Raw genomic sequence first — 23420 nt, forward strand, 5'->3', positions numbered from 1 at the left:
CCTCCCTTTCACAGTCAACTTGATGTTATCATACAAACCAATTTTTCTGTTATAATTGCCCATTGCTTTGTTGTCATTTATTCAGAGGGGACCTATTGAACAGAGACCGAGCAGATGATGAAACTCACAGCAAGTGTGAATACTAAATTATTTCAGAACTCTAATTATAGACAGAACACATCCACAGACTGTGTGCTACACAACTCACCATCAAATATCACACGAGGGGAAAAAAAAAAAAGATTCAAAGCCCTGTTTGGTGGTGTTGAGGCTGCTACGACATCCATCACATCCAAAAATATCAAAGTGCAGGAAAGACTGATCATCACAGAGGCCATTTTGCTGTTCTTAGAGCTTCACCAAAATATTTGATGTTTGTCCTGAGGGTGGTACTAAGGAAAACACCAAGGACTGAGGAACACCTGAAATGCTTTACTCCCTTGGACCAGGCATATTTCATGGCAGTTTTCCAAAACTGACATGTGAGCTGAGGTTGGCACAACAGAAAAGCATGCAAGTGTCTGAAATATGACGGGTGATTTCTCTCAGGATCAGGTATTTCTTGCGTACAAATGGAAATTCTATCGAAATAGTCAAAGAGTTACAGACTAATGATTTTTTACTGATTTTTCCCTTTGTTGAGCATGGGGTTGTTTTGCCGGGTTTTCTAAGATTTTCTAGATAACCGTTTGATGAAGAAGTTGCTGAAGAAAATAGCACATTGTGTTGCTACATAATGAACAGGAAATGTCTACAAACAACCCCCTTTTTTGTTGATCATTTTCATATCCTTGGCTGTCTAACACACCTCTAGATTCCATCACCCTTTGTCACCGATTATCAACTACATACAAACCAACCACTGTTTACTTCAGTATTTACATGCCGTCCCCTCCACGGTCATTGTCCATCTGTATAAATTGGTGTACTCTGCAAACCTTGCAAACTCGTGCTCTGTGTTGGTAGGTCCACCATATGCTGGGATATCAATAAAGCACCCCGCTGCAGCAACTGAGAGTGAATTTCTTGAACACCTTCAACTTCAGGTTGTGCCTTAGCAGTGTAGCCAGACTGTAAAGACTGCTTTGACTTTGGCTGAAACTTAGTGTTAAAGGGAGCCAGAGCAGATTCAGATGGGATGTGGCAATTCTAATAGAATTCTAGCTGCTCTGCCTCAGAGAAGCAGCGTTTAAATTCTATAATTTTTTAGCAAAACTGTAATGCCACCTGGATTGTTAGATTATTTTAAACAACTTGGTAACCAGTACTGCTAAATGATAAACCTATCAAGTCACTAAATAAACATTTCAGTAAATTAAAAACTGACATATTTACTTTCTTACCAACCTCTATTATCTGGTGTTGAAATATTTGCTTGAAAACACTTAAAAGTGCAATGTCAAACAAAAGTCTTTTAGAATCTGTGCAGCAGCACACGTGTTTGACGTTACTATTGATTTAAAACTCTTAAAATCAACAGTGTGTTGAAGCAGCAACCTCTCAAAGCCTTAATTAAAGCTTCTTAAAGCCTAAATCTAACCTCAGAGGGGACACAGGATGCAAATCCCATTCATATCTCAGCTTCACAGACCCACCACGCACCTTGACAAAAGGAACACTACTTTTGCACATTGCTTGAAATCAATTGTAATCCAGGCAGCAATAATGTTTCCTAATACAAAGCATTTGGGTTGTATTAGGAGCACACTACAAGCTCAGAGGGTGACCAGCACTTAATGGTGAATGGGCTGCACTAAATTGCACTTTTCTAGCAGTGACCAAAGCTCTTTAGAATGTCTCTCAATCACCAGTGGTGCTGGAGCTGCTGCGCAACGTGCTAACCTGCCAGCCTGCTTCAGTTTAAGTGTCTCGTCCACTCTGACATAACAACAGGACCATTCTCTGAAGAACATGTGGATCAGTACACTACACCCTGCAACAAAGTGTTGTTAGAAAGGCAAAAGTTTCAAAGTTTATGCCGTTCTGTATTGGTTTCCGCTTTGACAAATCAGGAAGTTCTCATTAAAAACCTTTAATTGGCAATGACAATGCACATATTTAATGAACATGCCAGATGGTAAAAAATAAAATCTTTATCTGACTTAACTGATATTACAATCAGTATCAAGAGTACACAGCAACTTTATTAATAGAATAAAATGAGTCACTTCATTTAACCTTTTTAGAAAGTAAAATTCTAATCAGACAATCAAAGCAAACATGTATCTAAAATAGTGAAAGGCAGTTAATTATCCTGCCTTTGTGAAGTCTGTGATATCCATCTGCAAAAAAGCAGCTCTGCAAAACTTTGGATCTGAAACGGAAAGAAGTGGCACTAACCTTCTGATCTGTATGCATAGGGCAATCATAAAATGAATGGCCAGTGAGCACGATCTGTATTTAACATTTTGACCAGAAACTGCAGCTGAAAAGGGAAATTATTATTATAAGCCTCAATTATAAGCACCACTAACAGGGCTAAACAATGGAAGGGTTAGAGTTAAATGTACAGCAAAACAAGCAATACAGAGAACCTTTCATTCAGTACCACCAAAGCTTTAAATGTCAACTTACACCCTGCGGTTGTCTTGCTTTTGTTAGTAATTCAGTCTGGACAGACAGAGAGAGGGCAAAGTAACCATTAACTACAAATACTGCATATATTTTAAAAAAAATAACTGCTGGAAGTGTTTGATATTCAAATCATAGCTCAAAAAGGTTTGTTTTGTAATAACATTCACACACAACAAAAAAACAATTTCAGCAACTAAAATTATCTTTTGAATATCATCTCAAGGGTTAGATACAATACAGCTCTGATAATATATTGACCTTCCTCTCCTGACATTGATCAAAACCTTAAAAGCTCATCTCTGCTCATGAAGCTTACACATTTACAGCTTTCCCCCCCAATGAAGGTAATGTCTTTATGCCATGAAATGGCTTAGATGGAACTGCATACTTTTGCAAATCTGTCATTTACCTGCAACTTGAGCTCCTCACTCACCTTTGACTCTTCTCAAACACTGTAAAATCACATCTCATTTACACAATGGCAAGTTGTAAAATTGCAGAAAGAACAATAATAACAGGAAGAAGACAAATAAGGAGAGAAGAAGAAGGAGAGAGTAGAAGGAGGAAGATATGATGATGAAGAAGGTTAAGAAGAAGAAAGACAAGAAGGACAAGACGAAAAAGAAGAAATAAGAAGAAGAAAGAGGAGGATGAGGAAGAGGTAGAGAAAATGATGGCGAAAAAGAACAAGAAGACCAGGTCAGAAAGAAGAAAAAGAAGCAGGACCAGAAGAAGACAGAAGAAGAGAAAAACAAAGAAGAATCAGGATTAGAAGCAGAAAAAGAAGAATGGGAAAAATGGGAAGAAAGGAGGATAACTAAGAAGAAAAAAGAGAATGATGAAGGAAGAGGAGGATGAGACGAGAGGAAGAAGGAGGAAGAGGAGAAAATAAGAAAAATCAAGGAAGAAGAACAAATAATTGTATGTGGTTGCTCTCTACAACTTTGGTCCCATAACCACAATAATAATGCAGTTAACAACGATACAACCTTTTAGCTTGATCATGTTTACAGTTAATAGTTTGTTGAAAACGGGACGCACATCTCCTTCTCCAGAATCTGTGTTAAATTGTCTCCCAGCATATTAAAAAAAAAAAAAAAAACATCATTAGGACATGCTAACATTGGTTAAAAACTTGGTTTCCTTCAGAATAAGTCTTCAGGAAAATAAAAACCTCAGCTGATTTGTCATCCACTCATTTAAACTGCCATGAAGCTAGCTAATCAAAGAAAGAAGACCGGGACGCAACGCGGTTTATCTGTCTGCCACAGAGACAGAGTGACAAATGATTATCAAACACGAGGGAACGCAGCTCAAAAGACGAGTAAATCAACAGCCTCGTGAAGGTGTTAACAGTGGTTCCTTGTGGCCCCTGGGGAAAGCTGAAGAGAGCGTTCATCAGATCATAGATCAGAGGGAAGTGAGTTATTTACACAGCGTTTTGTAGAAAGCTGCCAAATGAAAATGAAATGTTGAAAAAGGGAGGTGGAATTAAAGTGTGCAAACACAGAGTAAGAGGGTAGAAAAATGCAAAAACCATGTTTAAAAACAAAATACATTCACGAAAAATGGGAAGCATGAACGTAGAACAGTGTGTAACAAAGAAAGACAGAAGTGATTCAGCAATATCTGATAAAAATGTAAAGTTTGTCTGTCCCCTCTCTAGTTTCTCCATAACTGTGGAACTGGAGTCAAGCTGCACTTTAAATACTTTCTTTCTTTTCCTATTTTCTAACTTTAATTTATGTGCAATTAAAACTGCACCAACAGCAGAGACATTGCCTGTACACCAGTGTTTTTGACATCCTGACTCTCCAACTGTTTCTTAGGCAAATCTGAGGAGCCACAGGATGATTAAAGAAATTAGAAAGTTAGCCAAAATTAAGTTGACTTTTTTTCTGACTTTTCTCCAGTTTTGCTATTTTCTTGTAAAATACTAATTACTCACCTCTCCAGGCTTCTTTATTCAGGCGATTGAAAGTGGAAAAATATTTTTGATTTTAGTTAACCAAAATTCACTACTAGTGGTTGGAAAATGAATGCATTTTTTAAATGTTTGCTCTTTTAGGTGTCATTCACAGCACACATTTTGGCTTATCGCAGAAAAGGATTAGGTACGAGGGTCTTCGACTTCCGTCGGAGTTCTGCTCCTATGGTGTGATGTAGGTCAATTTTTGTCCTAAGTTGTTATGTGCATCATAATACTGATCAGTTTACATATTTGTACAATTACAGCAATGAAAACAGTAATTAGCTCACACTGAACACAACAAAATAGTGGCAAAAATGTAAACTGTAAATCTGATTTGTGCTTGGGAGTCATAATGAAGCTAGAGAATGCAACATAATCCAAAAGAAAACAAAGCCATGTTCATGAGCAGCTCAAAGAACATCGTGCCATATACACTCATCCCCATGTACAACAATTCATCTGCAAACTGAGCATCAATTATTTGCAAAAAAAACAACCTCGTCATGCCTCTTTAGTTTATTAAAATGCACATTGTTAAAATGTATTTAATTATACACAATATACTGCACCAGTATGTATTTTGCTTCTAAGAAATTGTAAGTCAGTAAACTGTCAGCTGCACTGATCATCTTAATGCTTCTACTCAGCAGGATTAGAATAATCAGCATCAGGAGGATGTAATTAATAATAAGATAATTGTCACAAAGATCTGTAGGTTGTATTGATCAGTTTAATCAATGATTGCGTGTGCACTCACAGATGAAAAACTCAAAGATAATTGGGGGTTTGGACGGAGGGTGGAAAACAAATTACAGCAGACTACTGCAGACTGATTATACGCTATATGACATATGGCAAAAATTATTGGTGTGGATGACACCAAATCTGTTCATCCTGATGGTGTGAAAGACTGATCTATATTACTGACATGATATCACCCGCTCTGCCATCACCAACAACTCAACTTCAGTGAGAAATGGTAGTCCCTGCAGCGCTGCTTTAAATTACACTTCTTGGTTAAAGGAATGACAGCAAAGTGGCAAATTTTTTATTAGATTTCATGATGAATCACGACAGGCTAAACTTGCTGTTGAAGAAATTATTTGATCTTAGGTCAACAACAGTTGGTCCCCAGTTGCTATTTGTTAGATATGAAGTTCTAAATCTACCGAAACATACATGCATCTACTATAAAAACAACAAACCTTGACGCTAGTACTTAGTAATGTAACATACTTTACTGTTTCCTTTTAGTCCTGTTACATTTGTGGAACAGTACCTGTTTATCAACTAAGCAGTCTGTTGCTTCACCACTTTGTTCTGGACTAAAATATCTCAAATTCTGTTGGATTGAAATGGAATTTTTAATGGTCCCCAGATCATGAAACCTCCTGACATCTTCTGGTCACCCACTTTGAATGTCACTGGCCCGTCATCCACCTTATTGATGGCCAGAAGGTCTATTCTTTTCTTTTAATTAAGAGCGAGGGCTTGTAAAAACTGAAGTCATCACCCTAGAAATGTACAAAATGCAACTTTATAATGTGGTAAATGTAGTAACAGTTTGTCTTTTAACCCAAACCAACAAAGTAGTTTTGGTGTCTAAATTTAGCCAAACACCAAGTGAAAAACCATGAGTGAAAGCAAAAGCCAAAATGAGACTTAGGTCAAGAAATACTACAATAGTGGTCTGAGCGAGGATTCAAACTCCAGCCTCCACGGTAAAAGTCTGATCACCTATAGTACCAACTCCTCCAACCATGTGGGAAGCGATCCTCTTTGTTAGTCCAAAATTGCGGCTCAATAACTATTAAATGAAGTGGTAACGGAGGACTGCTAAGTAGGATAATAGCATCCGAAATGGGATTTTTCTCGAGTGCCACTATGACATTGATATCATTATGACTTTTCGTGAAATTTCTTCATGACTATTGGAGATGGCAGATGCTTCATACAGTATGGGTCATCAGGTGGGCAACTGCCTTCATGGATGCTTCACTGATTTAAGTCTATTATTTCAGACAACGACATCGCCGGAGGGCTGACCTGTGAATCTTGTCATTCCAGGTGCACCTTCCCTTTCATTATATTTATAGGCACACATGAACTCACTGCTCCTCATCCATAAACGGTAGCTGTGTGATGGAGACAAAAGCAACTTCCCCCCAAAGCTATGATATATAGAAATGTAATGAGACACGTTTAGATTAGTTCTGAGGTATAAACAAGACATAAAGTTAGCCATCACTTCTTTCCTATGTCACACCTTTGCAAAAAAATCCCTGTAAGAAATGTTATGTTTCAGTGTCATCTACTGGTTTTTAAGACCAAATATTAACTTACTGTTGCCTTTTAATGGAATTCAGGCCTCTTTTAGTGGATACAAACCTTCACTGGTCCTGCATAATTTGAACACAGAATTTAAACTCAGTTGAAGAAAAGACCAAGAAATAGAGAATGACAGTGGTGGAAACGCTTCCCATTCATTGTGACATTAAAAAGGCATGAGACACTGTAATGGAAAGTGTGTCATGCTCGATTCAGGACTTGAGAAAACTCGGCTGTAGTGTTTAGTGATCAGACAAAATTATCTCACACATGGTATATTTCTGCAAAACATGACGACTACATTAGACATATGAGCTTAAAACCCTCATCAAAACAAGAAGCTAACAGAGATGCAGGGTAGGAAAGAGAGATACAGAGATACAATGTAGGAAACCTGACACCCCTTTGGATAATTAGTCTGAAACCATAAAGTACAAAGTTTAGTGTGGGTACTGAGATGCTGACAAGCACATTAAATCCTTTCTTTTAATCAGTTTAATTTTACAGTACGCTTTGTGTAGGACGACTGGATATTTCAGCCATCTAAGGTCTGAAAGGAACCACTGGCTGGTAAAAAAAAAAAAATAGAAGAGAACCGTCCTTGACTCCCTAGTTGCTAATGAGGAGAAATGATGAGAATATTCATTTGAGCACGACTAATTGTACCCGACATAATTTTCACAGGGCAAAAAAAAAAAAGAAAACACTGGTAAATGAGAGCAGTAACCAGCCCTGTTGTGCACGCTAAATTGTTGACAGACTATGCTCCAGCATCCACTGAAAGGCAGTTCTTCAAACTAATTACACGGACCTACCTCTTCGCTGCAGACTGATCCTATTGTCACAGACTGTATTCAGCAACCATGGCGCTGCCAGACCTGCTGGGGTCATGTTAACTCCCCCGGTGATTCACAACGCTGCCGACCAAATGAGCAAAGTTCAGGTTCCAGCAACAAAGAAATTGTCTGTCCTTCAGTGGTTGTGAGTTGATACTAGCTGCCATGTTTATGCCTCAGGTCTACGGAGATGACATTTACAGAGAGTCTGATATGATAATGCCGGGCTCTTCACTGCAGGGTTTGGCCTTTGATAAACGCAGTACTGGTAAATATTTACTTTGATTTTGTAACTTTTTTGAAAAGAATGTAACATTTACCTGTTATTTAACTATTTCCTAAATGGTCTGACTGATTATATTATTTTACCAAAACTAAAATACCTATAAAAGTGTGAAATATCTCTTAAATGTCAAATTATTCTAAATTGCATCACATTACAGTAATTGCATTACCTTCCACTGCGACGTTTAGTGTTACTATGAGTTGTTTTAAACCTTCTAATTGCTGCTGCGACTGTGTTTTGACTGATATTTATTTTGTAATTGCCTTTTTTTCTTTATTGTTGTAAAGTCTCACAACCTCAGTTCCTCTGGCAATTCTTTTCCATATGGAGCTATGATGCAGATAAACGCAGGCCATATGTCTAACACAGAACTCTTTGGTGTTTGCAGGTAATTTTAAATCAGGTCTAAGCAATAGGGCTCAATGGAAATCACATGTGTATTCACTGACAGACGTTAGAAAACCTGTGTAATCGCAAGTGAATTCATTTTTTTTAATATTAAGTTTCAACGTTTTGGTAGAGGATCTGTATAAAAACGTTTCTTATCCACTCCATATTGAGACTGCAAAAAGCAGTAGGACCCAAAGTGTTTTATTCTCACTCTACCCACCAATGCAGGCTTATGTAATCAGACACTGTGAACAAAAAATGGACTCAGTAGTTTTTTTTCTGTTTTTGTTTCTATTACACTCTCATATAGAATAACCACATATTTCCCCACTGCAGAATCAATAAAGGTTTTATCTACTGACTTACCTGCCTACCCATCCATCCATCCATCCATCCATCCCGCCCTCCTTCCATCTATCTCTAGAATAAGATTAAAGTCAGTCTGAATGGAATTTCACTGAAGTGAGATCATCATGATGCAAGTTGAGCGTTTTTCATGCAGTGAACCCAGCACCAAGACAGACTCTTTTCTAGAGCAGATAGACATGCTCGTTTGATGAGTTTGACTTGTTTTGATTTTACGCATCCATCGCACTTTCCATCACCTAAGACGACAAAAGACGACATTTTTTCTCGTAGTCATACATCCCCTCTGTGTGTTCCACAGCTTAGAAACTGTTCCATAAAACTAAGACTAATTCTGTGAACCACTAGTGTTGCCACACTACATATTGATTTTAAACCTTGTGTTCTGCATAAGAATTGAATAATGCGGCTATAAATAAACACATTTATCCATGTCTAAACATGAAATGATGCAACACTTGCGCTGTAAACCAAACTGCATGTTCACAATGCTGCTGCAAAATGTACTTTTTCAAAACCATAAAACAGTAGAATGCATTTGTAGGAACAGTTTTGCGTCTTAATGTTTCTTTTGTTTGTTTTTCATTTTTGTTCCTGGAATGCTTTCATGACCGTCCATTAATTTTAATTTCTTCCAGCTGTGCGAAACTGTCAATGCCTTTATGGGCTGCAATGTGGAAGAATAGCATCCATTAAGCACACTTTAAAAAAAAGAGATTTCTTTTAGACTCTTTTTTTGTCATGCCTTACTTACTTTGAGTACAAGCTGTGAGGATTTTGTTCTGTATTGTCCTTGAATTGGTTGTTGCCCTGACTTGTTTTTATTAGAATTGAGACAAACGTCTGTCACGTTGTTGTGATTTGCAGTTTGAGGAGGGGTGGTGAGAAGGGTCAAGAGGAAGAAGCCATCTTTTTTAATTACAGTTAATTAAGTGGGACATAACTGACACGGGGTTAAGCACACAGCTTAATCTCTTTAAGATTAAGCTGTGTGCTAAGTCCATAAACATGTGCTGGTTGCCTCTGATTTCATATTGTTTATATTGTTATATTTTGAGCACTAGATTATGGAGCCGACCTGTCAAGTTATCTTTGAAGTAGTGCGGCTGGTGTCGGCCTCCAGCTATATGACTGGCTGGTGGAGTGGGAATTTGAGGTGATATTCCTAAAGATTTGCTGTGGTTGTGGTGTTCTAATGCTGGAGGAATGGGTCTGTTTTGTATGTAGTTTTGGTCATCCATTAGCAGCATACTCTCAGTGGATCAGCCACCCTGTTCTCACTTGTTGTTGCAGCACAATGCTTTAATGTTGTAGCCTAATAAAACGACGTTAGTGATTTTAAAAGGCCGTAGACTGACTGTTGAATTCAAATTGAAGTGAACCTGTAAGTCAAGAGCTTAGTCAGATGGACATTCTGAAATGGAAGGAGTGGGGCCCCAGCACTCATCCATCCATCATCAATACACCGCTTAATCCCCATTAGGGTCGCGAGGGATCCTGACTTCAGGCAAAGTCAAGGGACACCCAGGACAGGTCACCAGTCTATCACAGAGAGAGTCTAAAATGATCTGTGGACCATTCTTACTGTTTATAGCATCTTTAAGGTTCTCTAAAGCATTTAATAATGTGTTACTCATTCAGCTTTTCATAAAAACGCACCAATGGAGGCATGAAAGGATCTGCTCTGCTATTGGGAGCAACATGGAGTCACGGCCACTCACCAAGGTAGAGCAAGAAACACTGTGAGCAAAAATGGACTCTGTAGATCCCACTGTCCAAATTATTTTGTCTTATTTTTTTAATATATATTCAAGCTAATATTTTAGCAATTAATAACATGACTTTCTTGTTTTGTACCTCATGTCCTGGTCCAAACAAAATCACCACCCTTAAACCCCGTCCCCACTGCTAGCAAAGCAAAATGGTCAAATGACTGTGTTGCACCACTGCTGTCTGGCGGGTCCAGTTTAATACTGCATTAGAGTTTTGGCTCAGTTACGTTTTTCTCCAGCCCAAACACAATCACAGTGGTTGCACACAGAGCTGCCTGTCTCTGTGAACCATTAAACAATCAAAATACTTCTCATGGCTGTGGATTTTCAAGTAACTCCTTATTTTTACTCTGGTTTCTCTGCTCCTTTATAATTGATTTTCTGTTAGCTCTCAGAATTTTATCATCCTCTAAATGATGACCGCCACGCTTCCTCATCAACTTCACACGACTGATTAAAACTCACTGCAACATTGGTAAATAAAAAAAAACAATTACTGATTAAGTGAGACTAATAACCAGCAAAACTAAGTCAGCAGGGCACGGCAAATGAAGAAGATCGTCATGGGAGAGCCTTTTTTTGTCTCAGGCTTTAACAAAAACGTCCAAGTAATATTGGAGTGCAGCACTGAAAAGAAACGCGCTCAGTTTGGTGCATCGGTCAGCAAAATCCTACTCTGCTTCACCGCCTCACAAAACCTTTTATTTCTTGAGTTGGAGCTTCTATTGTCATGCCTCAGAAAGGAACATTGAGGGGAAAATGGCACCAATAAACGTCTCTCACCTTACATCCACCGCGTCCTCCATGACTGTCATGTCTGTCTTGCACTTGGCTGAGGGATTGATGGCGAGCTCAGCAGGAGGGATGACGAAGCTTTTACTCAACGGCAGCCACATTCCCTCTCCTAAGGTGTATGTAAATCTGCAGAAGGACAAGAAAGGTACATGAGACATGAAAAGTTATCGGTGCATGTTTGAAATATAGAAGAATGACAGAAAAACAAGGAGAAATCAGTAGAATGCAGGTGGACACATGAGCTGTCCACCTGCACCTTCAATGTCTGCAGCAAGTACCTACAGACATTTAAGAAAAAAACTGTTAATGAGACAAATGGATGGATGGACAGAAAACAAGCCAACACAACTCCTTGAATCTCAGTTGTCTATAGCATAGAGGCATTAACACAAATATTAACACAAATAGGAATATTTCAGTGAAATATTTGGTGTTACATAATGAGCAGTGAGAACATTTATAGGGAATGTATGGTTTGACTTGTTTTTAATAAATTGAATGGTGTTTTTTGTGATTAATTTGCTTGCATGTAGCTTTATATTTATGACTGGGTTTTTGCAGCAGTCCTACTGATTTGAGACAATTTTCACTTTTTGAAGACAAAAAAAGAATTGACTTCAGCATGTATGCTTGATGGCATTTTTGCATGATTTTTTTTTTTTAAATATTTGGTAAATTACACATCAAAAGGATGGAAATAGGCAGTACATTTTTTAGTTAAGGAGTCAGTACTGTGGTTCATTTGATTTTCTATCAAGCTAATAATGAATTGCTCCATTACATGTATTTGTTAGCCTAGCCGCGCTAGACCCAGCTCTGAAGACACAAGGGTCTAGGAATGCTCGACAGGGAGGGAGGCGGGCTAAAAGGTTGTCTTTCAAATCACTCTGCAGCAATTGGGTAGGTATACAACCAATCAGTGTAACGAATAGGCTGACATAGTTCCCAGAGCGCCCGAAATCAGAGGATGCGGGAGTTCGATGAAGCCTTATTTATACAGTCAACGGGTGAAGCTCAAGTATATTACAGACATCTTAACAGAAAGATTATTCAGAGTCGGTGCTAATGGAGCTCAACGACTGTTGTCGTTTTTGTTGTTGACCCTGGCAGAGAATTAAATTCGTTGCCGTGGGTTGTCTAGCGCGGCTAGGCTAGTTGTTTCCGGTTGTTTCTGTCAGAATCGTCGCGCCTCTGTCGTCACTTAGTTACGCCCGCCTTCTGACTCTACACTTCATGGTGATTCGTCCGGCCAGTTTTAGGAGCATCCAACCTCGAGCCTTATGGAGGGTAACTAGACCCACCCTGGCAGAGAATTAAATTCATTGCCGTGGGTTGTCTAGCGCGGCTAGGCTATGTATTTGTGGTTGACACATTTTACTGTTCCAGCTGTTGGAGGTCACATGGAATACTTAAAAATTTCACACTGCTTGCTTTCTCATTGTTCAATTTGTTGAGTGGTTTTGTGTTTTCATATTCAGATGACTGACACGTTCCATTTGATGGTTTTTGTGGGGCTGAACTTAGTGAAGCTTTAGAGTTTTCTGTTCTACAGTGAAACTTTAAAAGTGTAGAGTGTTAAACCAGAAGAGAAGAAGCTGGAAAGAAGAGTATTATTTCCATTATATATTGTAAAAACTGCAGACCTGTGGGGAGCTTTTGTTGCTGAAAGTTTGACAAAATAGTTAAATATTAAGTTGACTCAACAGAGCTTTAATTTTAACACTAAAAAATGTCAGAATTGCTGAAAAAATGAACATTGTTCAAGAACTTGGATTGAAGGGGTATTTTGGTGATTCAGTACTGGTCTGCTGCCAAGCTGAAGGACTTATAGGTGACACAAGGGAGAAATAATGGTCAAAATTGAAGTAGCTGAGTCTCAGACAGCCAGACATTTAGAACCTTAGTGTATGATTCAAGCTCATAATGCAACTCGAAAGCATCTGTCAGTCGACCCTGCCTGTCTCATAAATGCCCAAGTATTTCAAACTCCACATCCAAAGTTTACTGCACACTCTTTCTCAAAGTCTCTGAGCCAGATCAAGATGAGCTTCAGGGCATCATCAGGGATATTTCAACCCGGTCTCACGGGGATTCGTGAAACTGTCACGTAAGTTTTAGTTTCGGTTTCGTGCGCACCAACACGATTTCGTCATGTTTTTCGTGCCGCTCACCACGAAATGTTTTTCGCTGTGGTAATCACATCTGAAAGTGGTTTATACCGGCGGATTCATGACGATCTAAGCTGTCCATCGGCGTATACTGCTTGTGTGATCGCGTTTGCGGCCGCCGGCCGCCGGACATTCTTGAAATCCCTATGCAAATTGGTAAGTGTACCACCGGCTTATGGTTAGGTTATGGTTAGGTTATGGTTAGGATTATGGTTAGGGTTATGTTTAGGGACGATGTCATGCAAAATATAGCGTTGGATTCGCCGCGGTTTTACATTAAAAATATAATATACACATTCTTTTGAAATACGTTCTGAGTGGCACGAAAAGTCCGCCGTTTAAAATACATTGGAGCGCATTTCGTGGTGAGCGGCACGAAAAACATGACGAAATCGTGTTGGTGCGCACGAAGCCGAAACAAAAAATTTACGTGACAGTTTCACGAATCCTCGTGAGATCGGGCTGGATATTTATACCTTCAGATAAAGCCACAAGTGTTTACCCAGCGGAAGACTTTGCTGCTCACAATCGTGTTTTCCTCTTCATATCAGAAGTAAATCCTTTTCTTATTTGGGGACCATCTTGTCTCTCAAAGTTACATAGAAATCTCACCAAACAAGTGCAATGTAGCCTGTCACTGATGGCGGATGTTTCAATAAATGACCACAGTAGTTTGGCTGTACAGTTGTCAAAAACTCAGACACACACATTCCTTTATTTTTTTTAGTGAGATTTAACACAAACCAATGAGAAACTGAATTTAATATGTAGATTTTAGAAGAGAGACGATGCTGAGAGCAGATAAAACATGCAGAGTAGAGACCTGAACTTAATCACAGACGAATTTCAGATACTCTGCCGGCTCATTCATAAGGCAATCACACTTTCTTTTGGATCTTCCTGTTAGTTTAGGAGTTGATTATTTCAGACAATTAAAGATCAGTGCAGTGAGAGGGAAGAAAAAGAGCATTTTAAGATTTTAAATTGGATCATGCTGAGACAAAAAGAGGGCCATTTCTCAGGAGCTGAATTCACCCAGAGTGAGAAAATGATCAAAATCTCAGATTGATTTCAAAATGAGTTCAGTTTTGTCTAGGAGAAATATGGGCGGAACAAAGACGAGAGTCTATTTAGAATTTTACTTCCCTCTGGGTCGACTTCTTAGCATCTACAAACAGCTACCATCTTGCATCAAAATGGCTACTCTTTAAAGACAAATGCTTTTTGCTGCATCAGTGATTTAGAGTAATGGCATCAAGTTGGTTAGAGGTTATTTATTTTACCTTTCAGCAAAGTTATCCTTTTTCCATAACTCTTTCTTGAGCAGAAGGACACTGTGTGTTAATGGACGCAATGCATACCAAATGAGAAACCGTGGCAAAAAAGGGCCAATAAGAGATTCCCCTGAGACAAAACATGGCTATAAATCTGTAAACAACAGATGTCAGGAACAAGGGCTTAAAAACAATTCTTTATTTGTGAGTCAACGAACATCATCAATCTCGAAACACTCTGCAGATGAAATGTAATACTTCCAACTTTAAGTTAAACAGAGCATGCTGTGTAACATCAAATGCATTATTAGCGCTGATGAATAATGCATGCATACTAGTAATGCAAAAGAGGGGAACTTGTTAAATAAATAGTTAACAACCATTTTTACGCAGACTAAACATATTTCCTCATTTACAATTGTTCAATTTGCATTCAATAAAATGCTAACTTAGCATAAGGAAAGGGCAGCAAATGGTGGGGACTGCATGCATTACCAGCCCCTTTAAGAAGAGAATGATTAAAAAGCCCCACAGAAATGGAACGCTTAATTATATCCACCCAATTACTCCCTTTGTTTCAAAGTCACACCTTTGAGTGGATCAAAGTGCAGCTCCTCTTCCATTCACTGTAAAACACTTGGTTCTGGGGAAGTTATTACAAGGTGGGAGTCCATTAAAATGGTAACATTATCATTGTATTTTTCAAAGAAGCTGCTGCCAGCTCTCACTTCACCTGCTCTTGTGGGACTGTGTACAGCAGGAGTGCTGAAAATCCCTGCGATGCAGTATGACGTATATGGGTGACCACAGGACAAATTAGCAGCTACTTAATGAGCACTGTTTTTATAATGGACAACTAGGGACTTGTGTGCTGCTGTGTGACTTATTTGGTTCACCCGAAGAGAAACTGGGTTTGGAAAACACTAAGACCCCCCCATGAGGAAACAGCGGTTGAGTGGAAAACGTGTTTGCAGTCCTGTGAGGAACTCCTGTGCTTAATACTACGTGGCTGTATGCTTGAATGCGGACTCTTAGCATTTATCTCCTCTTATAAAGAAGAATTTTGAACATATCTTTGTTTTGTCTCATTTTATTCACAATAATCCTACGTTGGTGTTTCATGGGAATATTTGCTTAAGGAAATAAGATGATGTCTGCATGGCTTTTGTCTGTGCTTGCTGAAATTTCTCATCTTATTTAAGTATCCTGAGCAGATAGGGTCTCGGACAGAGACTAAAACCCTTATATTAGCATGGCCAAACCATATAGTGACAAAGATTCTTCTAAATATTATATATACAACTGAGTAAAATTGAAATTGAAAGTTATTTATAAAAGTATTGTAGTAAACCTGTTGACATGCCATAAATCCACACTTGACTCACAAACTTCTTGATTTGAAATAACTAAGAAAGCCTTGGAGTGTTAGGAGGAAATGACATCATGAGGAGCAGGTCATGTGATCTGGAGAGGTGTTTTTGTAATGGGGGACTTAGTTGAAAGTGATTTCTTGTTATTTTCCATATAAAATTTAATATATTGGAAAAAAAAAAAAAATCTGTCATGATTATCTCAACTTAATGGAAAGAATATAAAACTTTTTTGAAGAAGCTCATTTTATTATTGTTTAGCTAATTTTAAAATTGTTATTAAATTCAGACGGTTATTTTAGTTGACATTTTAGTGATATCCAGTCATTTTTGATTAATAAGTGATTGCTTCCATAACAAATAATTCTGGCATTTGTAAAGATATGATCCTAATGAACATAAAAAACATCCTTTTTTTAATTTTTAATAAAAATGTATGCAAGATATATGGACTTCAAAAGGCCTTCAATTACATGTTGGCCCAGCTATAAGAGCTTGGGTTTTTTTGACACCTAAAATGTATGAAAGAGGTGCAACATGGAGCTGAAATATACAAACTATGTGAGAAGCAAGGCTAAAAAAAGTGTGCATATATCACTCAGCCTTAGTATATGCCACTTTAATTTGCATTGTACTACATACTATAAGCTGGCAAGGCAACTGCAGGACTGTGAAGAAATCGGTGGTGGGCTGTGGACAGATGACGCAGCTGTGCCACGTCTTATTTAATGAACGGTTTCGAAGCAATGATGTTTCATTTTGTTAAATGTCTGCTGTATCGACTCATCTCTTGTTTCACCTCCTCCCTTCACATCTCTGGTGGAAGATGTGAGGAGAAAAGGAAACGAAGGCCGGAAGTACAAACTGAGAAATGAGAAGAGGGGAATGGATTAAAGTATTCCTGGAGATGTTAGTGTGATGTCAGCCTCCTCGGTCTGTTCCTGACATTTAGACGATGTTAACAGCCACAAGAGGGGTCCGCACGAACTGTACGGGTTGCGTTTGTATTTCAAGCAGCAGCACAAACAATCCTTTGTTGTTTCTGCTGCTGTACTGTCATGCACGGAGTTAGAGTCTGGTAATGAAGGCAGTAGCACATCCTCTGTTAGATCTGCACTCTCTCTTGTCAGGGAACTTGAGGAGAAAAGCAGCTATGAAAAGTGTTGTGTACCTCTGTCACAGACAACTGGCCGCTATATGAGTTGTTGTGAAAGTGAACACGGCACAGTGAGATTCTCCAAAGATATATGTTCTATATAAGGCATACTTAGAGGAATCAAAGTCAGATTTACTGTGATAAAACACGGGTAAAGGCTACTGAGGATGTAAAACATTAAAACATATCTTGAAGTTGCATTTTATTTATATCCTTAAAAAAGGATAAAACCCAGGCTGATTTCACTTTCTTCATTTTCAGGCTATCCAGTCATTTGAAAAGGAAAATAAATATTTAGTAATACATGTACCTCAGCATAAAAGGTTGGAAGAAATGTCTTTTTTATAATTGCGTAGTGGGGTTATATCAGAAGCATAATGTTGGGATGATGTATGACTTAGAAACGAAGCAAAATATGCGCTGAACAGAAACGTGTTTTATTATTTTATTTGTAAATAAAAATATGACGAGAAATACAGGGAATATTGGACGCGCATCGCGAGGTGCATTTCCTCTAAAACGACCGATTCGGGGATTTTATACCGACTTCAGGACATGTTTTGGACAAAATATTTTACTGGCTTGTTTCGTCTGGATGTCCAAGGTTGGATTATGGCCGTTTTTTGTGGAATATTTTCATCTGTGTGTCATAATGAACCCGCAAATGTGAGTCGCGCTGTGTACGTTGAAGCCGTGTATAGAGAACGGATGGATGGATATTCGTTGTTTGTCGGACAAATGTGTTTATATTACCCGCTGTGGTAATCGCATCTGAAAGTGGTTTATACCGGCGGATTCATGAGAATCAAAGCTTTCCATCGGTGTATAGTGTTTCCATCATCAAGTTGGCAGCGTCGGTCAATTAAGCGAAATACTTTAGCACATCCCGTATTCGGGCCGCTGAACCTTAATGGGTTAAAACTCTGCTCTGCTCAAACAGTGTAAAACTAAGGGCAGGTTGTGATATTAGAGTGAATCAGACGTGTATGCTTGAACTGGCAACCGATTCTGAAAAAGAATAGCAGTACAAGTTGCAAGTTGGCAGAACTTGTTCTTTTGGTTTGTCACCTTCGGAACACCAGACATCTGAATCCACCTTTTAGAGATTGTCATCAGTGGGCTTCAGTTCCAAGGTATAAATGCTTTTTCATGATGTTAAATGCTTTTTGTTGCTTATGCTGTGTCTTCTAGCACATAATAACAATTCATATGGACATGTAAATCAGGTAAATAGTTGATTTTCACCAAATGGAGACAAAAATGTCTGCTTGATTTGTTCCGAGTGTGATTAACACAGATTCCATCAGGGAAGCTTTACTAAGTGACCATAAATCAATGTGGTGATTATATCTTGTTTTAATGCCCCATGGTGGCAAAAAGATTAAATCTAGCTTTAAATATTTACTAAATGCTTTTTGAGTAGGCGGAACCAAGGTAGGGTTTAACACGATACTGTGTGGCAAACTTGTTGGCAACACACGCAGCCGTAACAGAGCAGCTGTTATTATGAAAATATCAGTTGTAGCTACCAGGAAAAATCCCCATTTTAATAGGAATCAATGTGCTTTGACTGATGGAAAAGTAAGCCAAAGATGAACGTATTGCATGCTTTGGACTTCTTTTAATAGAATTTTTAACATGTATTTTTTTAAATCTTCATGATACTGCAAAGGACAATGACATCACTGATGTGATCGCATTTTCACAAAAGTAATTATTGCTCATTATTAATTGCTGCCGACCGTAGCCAACTGAATTATTTCTCCCAATCAATTTCACAGACATGTCGAGTGAAAATTGCTTTCAGAATTGATTCCCACTGTCAGAACAGACTGATTATATGACCTGATGGAAAATGAAGCAGCTCTGCTTCTTCCAATTGAAAATCGCACCTCTCACTCCATTACAGAGCACCTTTAAAAACTGACAGCTACACAAGGCGTTTTGCAGCCAGAGCTCACAATCCTCCCGTTATCACGAGGGAGAAAGACAATCAAAGCTGGCAGATCACAATTCTAACAAGTTATTTGACTGCGGCACCACGGAAAATGTAGTCGGATAAAACAAAGTTTTGTGAAGTTCTCCTTACCTGAAAATGCGATCAGAGGGTTGTTCTCCCATCACAAGATCAAAACCGCGCTGGAAGATGGTGTAAGGCCAGGGACTGGCATGAAAAAAAGAATAGATCAGAGGAACAGGCGAAAAAAGACAGGAGAGAATAAAACTGTGTGTTAAAATCAAAGAGAGAGAAGTGTCAAATTTTTCAGTGTTCCCATCCTCTTAATCTAAACCCCCTAAAATCACAAGCTATGTTTCTGTGTCGAACTTCCAGCAGTTTTCTGCCTTCCAGAGCCCCACAAATCACAGGCAGCATTACAATGTGTGCTGTGTGTAAACATGTTGATTGAAAAATGTGTTCCCTGGCAGGTGACATGCAATGTGACTTTGGCTCATGTATTTACCAGCAGAAGGAGGGATAAGGAGGGGATGACAGGATGGGAAAAAGACACAGAGAGAAGCAGGGAAGGTGATGCAGAGAGCCGACGATGAAAAAAAAAAAGAGGGACAAAGAGCGAGAGGAACACTGAGGAGGACGAAACAGATGCCAAGAGGCAGAAGTGAGAGAGGGAGAATGACGGAGATAAATGGGGAGTGGCAGCTCGGGGACTAAACAGTCTGCAAAGCGAGTGTAAAGAGGGGAAGTGACAGCGGCCCGATGCCATTCTGAGCAAACTCCTGCACTACTGTAAAAAGAACACCGCAGATGAGGAGAGCGGCTTCCATGCCACGAGCCGTGGTCATTAAACATTTAAGTCACCCCAGGATGCCCACTCTGTTACACACTGACAGGAGAAGAGTGTCAGGGAACGAGAGCCAGAGGTGCACAGCCGGGTGGGTTGGGGAGAGAAATTCAAATGTCTCACAATGTTAAAAAAAAATAATAATAATAATTAAAAATTCTTCACCGAGGTTAGCAGAGGACAGTCAAAATGAAGAGAAAATGGCACACACTGTCTGCTGCTAGCTGGGGACGATTCAGGTTAAGAATTTAGCACAACTTCTCGCCTTTTATCACATTCAGTCTCACTGTGTGGTAAAAAGGTTTTAAGTGCTAGTAGAACTCAGTGCCAGTCCGCAACACATGACCAAAAAAAAACAAAAAAAAACAAAAAAAAAACGTCAGAGCGAGCTATTTATTCATTCTTAACATTTCATAAAAAGGCACCCTGCAGAGTTTGCAGCTTTACAAGACGGTCTTCTCTTTATGTTGCATCCCTGTGGTTATTGCAAATGGTGTTTTAAAAGAATAGAAATGCCTTTAACACTTTTTTTTTCAGATCTGGTGGATAAACACAGTAAAGAAAAATCAACAGTGAAACTGGAATTGTTTTGAAGAAGACTCCACAGGATTTCACTAACTCCAGCACCCGAGTACAAGCAATAGTCGTGTGCTCCAAAAAATAATGTTCTTACACAAATAAACTGCATTTTGAAATACATTTAGAATTATTTTCTCTGCATCTTTACTCATTACATTGCTTTCTAATTGGTGCTCCTTTTCTGCCAACCAAATATATATTAGATGTGGTGGGACTTGCCACACTGGAAACCCAGAAAATGGGTTAGAAGTTTCAAACATGTCCGCTCCTAAACCTAACCAAACAATGAGAGAAACTGAATCTATGGTGTTTACTGTACTGCCATTCAACTCTTGCTCCTTTTCAAACAGCCACATTAGAAGGAGGGGAAATAGGAAGAGCTTCAAACATGTCATGGAAAGAAAGGTCTATGTTAACCCAAAACATGATATTTTCCTGAACCCACCCAAGTAGCTTTGGTGCCTAAACCTCACCGAACAGTGAGTGAAAACAAACAAAAAAAAAAAACAGCAAATAAAAACAGAACTTAAGTTGAAAAACAATGGTTTTAAATGGGATTGCGATGTCTCCTGGGTGACAGGCCTGTTTTGAACTTCCTAATGCTAATCTTTTTGACTTGTTTAAAGTAGAAACACTTCTTACAACATACTGGGGAAAAAAAAAAACATTTCTTCCTTAACAAAATTGACAGTATAATTTTGTTGTTTAGAAAAGTTATTTTTCAAAGATCGGATTGCAACCAAACAGTCCATTAAGCTGTATGAGTTTTGCTGATAATGTATTACCACATAAAGCAGTTGTGTTTCCACAGACGTCCTTACTCAATCCATTTCAGCTACTTTATGTTTTTTTAAAAAGCACAATTAATTATTTAAATTACGTTAAAAAAAAAACCTGTAAAGGTACGTGTGCAGCTGGACAATACATCTAAATATGAATCATCAATTCAACTTGAGAAAGCTTAAAATAATGAATTAAATCTGGATTTGAATGAAACAGTCAATCATTTTCAGTTTCTGTCAATTACACACAACCCACATTTCATTAGTTCATTGCCTTGATGTTTTCCCATTTTGTGATTTCTTTAATGTAAAGCAATTTAATTTATAGAGCAGCGTGACTTCTAAAAACTGAGTGAAGTCAGGACAGGAGCTCTGATTAGTCAGCTGTGGCTGCTGTAATTGTGTGTTTGTTCAGACCAACCAGAGCCTATATTTCTTGTATAGTATTCCTGTGTGCACACTGTAGGATCCTACAAATTGCTTGCTTTTGAAAATAGAAAACAATGGCTTTTTAAAAAGCAGTACAACATAATAAAACCAATTGGAAAAACATTTTCTGAACTAATTACTTCAGAATGGTAATTCTGGAAAAGCCAGTGGATGATATATTGAATCCAATGAATGATACACTTAACCAATCAATACTTCATTACATTAATCACAAATCACATAAAAAGTCAATGCTGCTGTAAAGGAGGCCTGCTCATTGATTTGCAACACTGATCATGATGGTCCAATACATTTAAAACACCATGGTATTAGCAGTATTGCATTAACATCTCACACTGGTGCACATTGGAGTACTACATTGATACCACTGTTACAGAGGGATCTGTCCTGTAGGTCAACACTGTCTTCTCTGATGTATTTTCTGGGACAGAGGCACCCTGATACCTGCAGTCTGAGTGGTCACCCAGGGGTTGGCACCGTGGCAGCGGTGTCAGCCAAATGTCAAGGACTTTTAAAGCAAGCAGGTGTGACCCCAATTAAGTGTTTATATGACTTCCTGGGAAAAGGGCCTGTAACAGCGTTTTTTAAAGCCAAAAGATATCAAGACATCACTTTGAATCATTATTGAAAAGTGCCCTTGTGTCCAAAGACGTGAAGAGACAAAAAAAGTCTGATAAAACACGCAGAAAGATTTCAATTCACCATGGACCCAAAGGGAATTCAGTCAGTAGTTGCTAAACATGTGTTTTTACACCTGGAAGCGTTTTTAGTTCACGGGCATCCAATGAACTGAAACATAAATGTCGAAATACTCTTCATGGAAATTACTTATCATTAGAGAAAAAGAGTGATCAAGTACCATTCTGATGTGATCTGACTGCACAACACCTATACTCTTATGTGCCTGTTTTTAAATATGTCCACAATATTCTACTTAAGTACCAGTATGTAGGATTTAGAAACATCTGCAGCTGAGTTTGCAGATTACGATCAACTTACAGGGGTTTCCACTTTGGGGTAAAAATGTGAAAGACCCCCATTTCTAGAGTGTTGCTTTGTCCATTCTAGGCTACCGTAGAAACACGACAGCACAATTCAATGGGCTGCATGGAGGTTTACTCTAAGCTAAAGGAAACCCATTCATTTGTAGTTACAGGTAATTACACACTAATGGAAGCATAATTATGAACAGTGTATTTTTTTCTGCTAATAACTATGCACCGGCCATTTAAAAGCAATCACTGTTTAATTGAAATACTAAAAAGCACTGTGTAGACATTCTGGACACTTTCCTGATGCAGAGTAACTCCCAAAGGTTGGGATTTAGGATATAAGTTCCAAAACATATCTGACTAAGGGTTTAAACTCTTGTGTTAGTGCTTTTTACAAACCCATGTCCTCCTCCTTGTGTGGCAATCACGTGTTTGACAGTATCTCATCTGTTAATGCTCAATTATTTGTTTTAAATCTCGTATAACTCACATTTTATGTGTAAACACAATTAGCAGTGAAGACTATGTA

General features: G+C 38.6%; 1 protein-coding gene across 5 annotated transcripts in view; it reads right to left on the bottom strand.

The window, feature by feature from the left end:
• Nucleotides 1–23420, bottom strand: part of astn1 (astrotactin 1) — a 452360-nt gene that overhangs the window by 273495 nt on the left and 155445 nt on the right. For all 5 annotated transcript variants that reach the window (XM_051953294.1, XM_051953293.1, XM_051953292.1 and 2 more), the window contains 2 exons: nt 19377–19451; nt 11308–11445 (listed from right to left, as the gene is read on the bottom strand). In XM_051953294.1, coding sequence (XP_051809254.1) covers nt 11308–11445; nt 19377–19451 — 213 coding nt within the window. The remainder of the gene's footprint in view (nt 1–11307; nt 11446–19376; nt 19452–23420) is intronic.

The sequence above is a fragment of the Acanthochromis polyacanthus genome, chromosome 9 (assembly GCF_021347895.1).
Source record: "Acanthochromis polyacanthus isolate Apoly-LR-REF ecotype Palm Island chromosome 9, KAUST_Apoly_ChrSc, whole genome shotgun sequence".
Taxonomy (NCBI): domain Eukaryota; kingdom Metazoa; phylum Chordata; class Actinopteri; family Pomacentridae; genus Acanthochromis; species Acanthochromis polyacanthus.